General features: G+C 47.5%; 1 protein-coding gene across 2 annotated transcripts; it reads right to left on the reverse strand.

The window, feature by feature from the left end:
* On the reverse strand, nucleotides 1–6,689 carry LOC139600938 (TLC domain-containing protein 5-like). 2 transcript variants are annotated; one of them, XM_071449536.1, is made up of 3 exons: nucleotides 6,597–6,689; nucleotides 4,325–4,529; nucleotides 1–3,732 (listed from the first exon to the last, which is right to left on the reverse strand). In XM_071449536.1, exons 2-3 carry the CDS (start codon nucleotides 4,521–4,523, stop codon nucleotides 3,194–3,196), a joined length of 738 nt encoding a protein of 245 aa, XP_071305637.1. In that variant the 5' UTR covers nucleotides 4,524–4,529; nucleotides 6,597–6,689; the 3' UTR covers nucleotides 1–3,193. The 2 variants fall into 2 exon arrangements, with proteins under 2 accessions (XP_071305637.1, XP_071305638.1); XM_071449537.1 differs by lacking the exon at nucleotides 6,597–6,689 and adding an exon at nucleotides 6,441–6,575.

Genomic DNA, 6,689 nt, shown 5'->3' on the forward strand with positions numbered 1-6,689 from the left:
TAATGAAATAATCTTTATTTTTATAAAACATAATACAAAGCATCTACACCATACACTGGTGGAACATTAGTTGCTATTACACAGTAATTCAGACACAAGTTATTATTTCACACTAGTTCTGCAGTTTCCTCTCACAGTTTGCTCTAGCCACTATGGACTAGCCTGAGGACAGGTCCCACCCTGTGCTCCACAGCTTGGAATTTGTACTTTTGGGTCTGTAAATCTATGCTGGAGCCCACTAAATGGGCTGTGAGGCCTTGCTGTGCCTCATAAAGCCATTTCTAAGTGTCCTTTTGTTTTCTTGTTTGCTTTCTAAAGCCTCAGAGCTGAGCAGTGCTCTCCTTCTTCCAACCGAGTTTCCCCCCTGTTCAGAAAAGGGGGGGAAACCTCTTCTGGTTTCTCAAACTCAAACCATTATATTTCAAAATCTCTTCAAACAAATGATTGACAGACACTGCAGTCACTGCCATCCTCATCCACCTGGGCAGGTAAGGGCTGGAACCCCATAAAGCTGCAAACCCCATAAAGCTGCACCCCAACCCTCAGCAAAGCTCAGAGCCCAAACCCCCAGGGTGGTGGAAACTCTTCATGGTGGGCAGCTCAGCAGCAAGGAGTAGCATGGAGCAGCCTGTTCTCACCTCCAGGACCTGTTCTCACCTCCAGGACCTGTTCTCACCTGCATTTCTGCAGGAGCTGCTGCTGCAAGCCCTCATTCCCTGCTCAGGCCAGTGGCTGAGACCCTTCTGGCTCCAGATTCCTGCAATCCTGACCAGGGAAAAGGCAGCAAACCCCTTTTCCTCAGCTTGGGCTCCCTGTGAGGATGCAGCAGCACCAAGCTGACCTTTATGAGCACGTCCAGCTCACTCCCTATGACTCCTGCCCTGGAGCACCTTTGCCAAACACCTCACTCCTGCTTTTGGGATGTTGGGAAGTGCCCAGCTCAGGTGACAAAGCGCTGCTGGTGGCTCACAGCAGGAAGCTGCTGCACTCAAAGCAACTTTTATACAGCACAGCCCGGACACAAAGCACCCAGAAGCCATCAAAGGTGGCTTGGTGCTAAATGGAAACACCCTATGAGGTAGTAAGACTGCACCCACTTCCCAAAGTGGGTTAAGTTGAGGCAAAAAGGCTCCTGGATGTGCTCAACAGAGCAGCAGAGCTGGGAAAAAGAACCATCAAGCCCCAACCAGCCCTTCTGGTCTCCCTTCAAGGCTTGAGAGTGCTGGATGGGTCAAGTTTCCTCTCCAGGACCAGCTCATCAGCTGGCTCTGCTCATCTGAAGGGTTTTTTTGGGGCTTCTTCAGGTCTTTGGCTGCAGCAAGCAAGGCTCAAGCAAAAGGGGGCACCTGAGCTGCACTGGAGGCTCGAAGGAAATGCTCAAAATTGCAGCAAAAACAAAGGAACAGCTTAAGGACATGCAATGAAATAAACTCCAGAAGCTGCCAGCTGGGCATGGCTTTTCCCTACAAATGGGACTGGATAAGTATTGCTTATTTTTCTCCCAGTCAGGTTTATTTTTGCTTAAAAAAGACCAGATTCTGGACCTCTCACTTCTTTAATTGTTAAGCTGTAAAATAAATCTCTCTGACCCTTTAAATGTTCACTTTTATAAAGTGACTCAGACCCAGTCAGAGGGAAATCAAAGCCCAGGGGTCAAGGCATCAATTCAGATGAAGGAGAGCCCAGGTCAGTCTGTGGCTTCCACAGGGCAGATTCTGGGCAACCAGAAATCCCAGTTTGGATTTGGGGCACAGCAGAGGGAATTTTGGTGTTCAGGAGACAAAATCAGGGTTTGGCTCATCAGCAAGAAAACCCCTGACTAGCAAATCCTGATGGGGCTTCTCAAAGTGGAGTGTGCTGGTTACCCAAGGAGCTAAAAGCAGTGTTTGTAGGGGAGTTTTAACAGTCAGGGAAGAGGGAAAAGTTAGGAAAAATTTTCCCTTCTGGGTCTGTGTCTTTGGGCGTATTCACAGAGCACCTAGTCCTGTAATTAGGCAGTGCTGATTAGAGCTAGGTTTTGGACACTACAGAAAATAAGTTATCAATATGTTAATGAATAAGTTATTAAAAGGAGTTAGAAAGGGTAGGAAACAACAACCTACCTAAAATACTGATTTTCCTAGAGTCTCGCTCTAGCTCGACCACCAAAGTCATTTCTCCCAAGGGAAACACGGGAATGATGAACCAAGTGCAGATAACAACCATCACTTTTTCATATAGCACCTCTCGAGTAAAAATCTGAAAGTGCATAACAGATGGAGCAGCTCCATCTCCCCCAGGTCACAGAGGGGGAATGAGGCACAGAGTTCCAGCTGTGAGACTTGCCCAAGGTCACACAACGAGGAAGAGCCAGGAATCCCAGCTTGGATGCAACACTGGAACACTTCTTCCACCAGCATGGAGAGCCACTCTAGGACATGGAGACCTAGCATTACCTCCTCCTCTCTTCCAAGATCCTGAAGGAGCTGGCTACACATCACTATTTACACCTGCACTGCTGGACTAGCCATGGTTAGTCTGTAAATTAGCCCTTCTTTCCCTCCACATCACTATTTACACCTGCACTGCTGGACCAGCCATGGTTATTCTATAAATTAGCCCTTCTTTCCCTCCTCATTCAGGCTGTGCACACCAACGAGGCAGTGGAAGAGCCAGGAATCCCAGCTTGGATGCAACACTAGAACACTTCTTCCACCAGCATGGAGAGTCACTCCAGCTGCCTAGACTGCACAGGACATGGAGACCTCGTGTTACCTCCTCTTCTCTTCCAAGATCTTGAAGGAGCTGGCCACACACCTGCACTGCTGGACTAGGCATGTTTAGTCTATTAAATTAGCCCTTCTTTCCCTCCTCATCACTATTCACACCTGTGCTGCTGGGCTAGCCATGGTTAGTCTATAAATTAGCCCTTCTTTCCCTCCTCATCACTATTTACACCTGTGCTGCTGGACTAGCCATGGTTAGTCTATAAATTAGCCCTTCTTTCCCTCCTCATTCAGGCTGTGCACACCGTGCCAGCCTCTGCCCAGTGAATCCATGGCATAGCTCCATGGATTTCAGTGGAGTTAGGCCAGGGATAAATTTGGCTCCAGAGCTGCTAACGTGCGTTGGCTCCTCTCCCTCCAGCAGCATTTCAGGCACGATCCCCTCCTTGCCAGCCCGTGAACTCGAGGAATTCTCTGCTCAGCCTCCATCAGTGGCCTTTGAGGTGCCCGTTGCTTTTCCAGCCCAGCTCGCGGCTCCTGCGGCTCCTCCAGGCCTGGTACTTGCTGATGCTCTTCCTCCTGGCGAAGCGGCAGATGCTGACCATGAACACCCAGGACACCACGTACATGACGACCCCTCCCAGCTTGATGTACCAGCGGGGCCGGGGCGAGGCCAGCTCGCAGTACATCAGCCAGGCCCCCACGCCGATGCGCACGCCCGTGAAGAGCACCACGAAGAGGAAATCCACCAGGTCGCCCGTGAAGGTGTGGTAGCGACCCAGCTCCTTGAGGAACCAGCGGGCCTGCAGCAGGGGGTTGGTGATCTCGCTGCCGAAGATGACGGCGTTGACGTCGCCGGCCGACTCGCCCAGGGCCAAGGAGGCGGCGATGCCCACGATGCTGACCAGGTGGTGGGCCAGCATCAGGGCACCCTCTGTCTGGAAGTACACGCACCAGCACAGGTCGAAAATGAAGTAGCCCAAGCTAAGGCACAGCCCGTGCACCTGAAGGGTTGTGTTGGGTGACCCTGAAAGGTAAAAATAGAGATTTAAAGCGTGGAGGTGTGTCGCAGACATCTTTTATAGAAAATCCTTTCCTTAGGATTTTTCCTCCTGAGAAGCTGAGAGGCCTCAGGAACAAAATGCAAACAATGGTTCTCTGCTGCTGTGGAATGCAACAGGTGCATCTGGGATTGTTCTCATGTGGTTGTTTCTAATTAATGGCCAATCACAGTCCGGCTGTCTCGGACTCTCTGGTCAGTCACAAGATTTTATTATCATTCCATTCCTGTCCTTGCCAGCCTTCTGATGTCTCCTTTCTCTTTTCTTTTAGTATATTCTTAGTATATAATTTTCTTTTAATATAATATATACCATAAAATAATAAATCAGCCTTCTGAAACATGGACTCAAGATTCTTATCTCTTCCCTTGTCAGGGTTGCCTGCAAATTCCACATTCGGTGACCCCGAGTGAGGAACATTAGCACAGCGAAATACAGTACCAGGCTCTCCATTCCACCACAAAGCAGCTGAGATATCAGGGCAAGCACCATCCCTCAAGCAGGCTGGGGACTGAGGAGAAGCCCAGGGGAGGTGGGGTCGTGGATTTCCTCACTCACCTGGGTGGCTCAGGGGCCAGGGGCCATCGATGAAGCCGATGTAGGCAGACAGGCAGGTGGCCAGGATGCCGTGGGTCAGGGTGACCAGCCTGCAGCTCCACTCGAGGTTGCGGTGCCGGTAGCGGTGGCAGAACCACTTGTAGAGGCAGAACCAGGCCAGCAGGCTGCAGGCTGCACGCAGGGGCAGCGGGAACAGCATCCTGGCCTGGGAAGAGCAGGACACGAGGGATCAGAAGGACAAAGTGAGCAGGAGGTCGAGCCTGTGCCAGTGTCAGCTTTGCTCCGTAACCATCCCAGCCCCAAGCGTGCAGAGCTGCTCCTGGTGGGGCTGCTTGCTCCTGGCAGATTTTCTCTGTGTGAAAAGCACTTTATTCTCCTCACTACAGGCTTCATTTCATCCTTACTGGCACCAAAACCTCCAAATCTTTTGGATGCAAAAGAATAAGAATCTATGCCTATAAATATTTCTTTTTTCAGCAGTGTTTCTTTTGTACATCTTCCCTCACACACACTGCAATAATCTCTCAAACAAACAAAAGAGAAATTGCCAGAACAAAACTACAGCACATAAACACTTGTGGATGTTGCTGAAATTCTCCAAATAGACATTACTCTATTCTACACCTCGTTCATACAATGCCTTCCCATGAAATGTGTTCATATAAAGCCTTCCCATTAAATGAGCAGTCAGGGCAGTGCAGCTGAGTCAGCCTTTGGGATACAGGAGGTTCCAGTTGTTTCCAGGAGTTTCCAAACACACATTACTTTATTCTACACCTCTTTCATACAATGCCCTCCCATGAAATGTGTTCATATAATGCCTTCCCATGAAATGAGCAGTCAGGGCAGTGCAGCTGAGTCAGCCTTTGGGATACAGGAGGTTCCAGTTGTGCCAAAGCTGCCCTGGTACTGCTGCCCAGCTCTGGGGAGCACCAGAGGGACTGCACGGGACGAGGAGTCAGAGCTGCAGAGCCCAACCTTCCTGTTTGGCCTGTTGGAGCATTCCCAGGCATGACTGCAGGCTGGGTAAACAAAACCATCATGTTTTAATGGGCCTTGGGAACATGGGGAGATGAAACAGGGATGGGATTAACTGCTCTGAGCAGGCATTTCCATTCACATCCCTGCTGCTCCAGGTCCAGAGCAGATAAGGAAGGGAGAATTCTGATGTGACAAAAGGGATTGACACTAGGAAGGCCAATATAATTTACAAAGCAGCAATAATTACGGAACAATAAATAACAAATAATCCTATATAATAAATAAAAATAACCCTATATAATAAATAACAAATAGTTCTATATACGATACATATAAGCAATAAATTAACAATAAATAACATGCAATCACATTTAAAATCATGTATTTCCCTATATATTATTTTGTATTATCTCACATATTATTATGTATCTATACATAATAATATATGTGATACTATCTATAATATCTATTATGTTGTAATAGATATACTATATCTGTTATATAATATCTTTATTATCTGTGTATCTATTATCTATGTATCTATGTATAATTTATAATATAGATAGGTACATATATAATTATATATAACATATAATTATACTATGTCTATTATATATCTATATCACCTATGTATCTAATATCTATTATCTATGTATCTATCTATATTATAATTTAAAATATAGATAGAAAGATATAATTTATATATAATTATAATTTTGCTATATCAATTATATAATAACTATATTATCTATATATCTATGTATTTAATTTCTAATGTCTATCTACATTATAATTGATAATATAGATATATATAATTATATATATAATATATAATTATACTATATCTATTCTATAATATCTATATTATCTATGTATCTAATATCTATTATCTATATGTCTATCTATATTATATTATCTATATATCTATCTATATTATAATTTGTATCACCGGTAGCAATGAGGCCCTGAATGAAAGCAGCCTCTACAATAAACACACATGCCTAAAAACCCGGTGTGCAGAACACCCCGCAAACGATTAAAACCCGTACGGGCACCTCCAGCACAGCACCGTTATCCCGTTATCCCCATTTCCTTTTAGTCCAGGCGGGAAGATGGAGGAGCTCACGGACCGTACCCAGAGCAGCAGCGCAGCCCCGGGGCACCGCCTGCGCACTCCCGGCCCATCCTCCGCACCCCGCGGGACGCAGCGGCCCCGGCCCCTCGCACACGGACGGGGACGGGCACGGGGACAGGGACGGGGACAGGGGCAGGACCCTTCCCCAGCACCCACCTGCCGGGCCGCGCTGCCGGAGCCGCCCCGGATCACGGAGCGAGCGGCGGCGGCCGAGGGGCACCTGGCGGCCGGGAGGAGGGACCGCAGGGA

This window comes from Agelaius tricolor, unplaced genomic scaffold (genome assembly GCF_023055355.1).
Source record: "Agelaius tricolor isolate 1412-34295 unplaced genomic scaffold, bAgeTri1.0.p SCAF_29, whole genome shotgun sequence".
NCBI lineage: Eukaryota > Metazoa > Chordata > Aves > Passeriformes > Icteridae > Agelaius > Agelaius tricolor.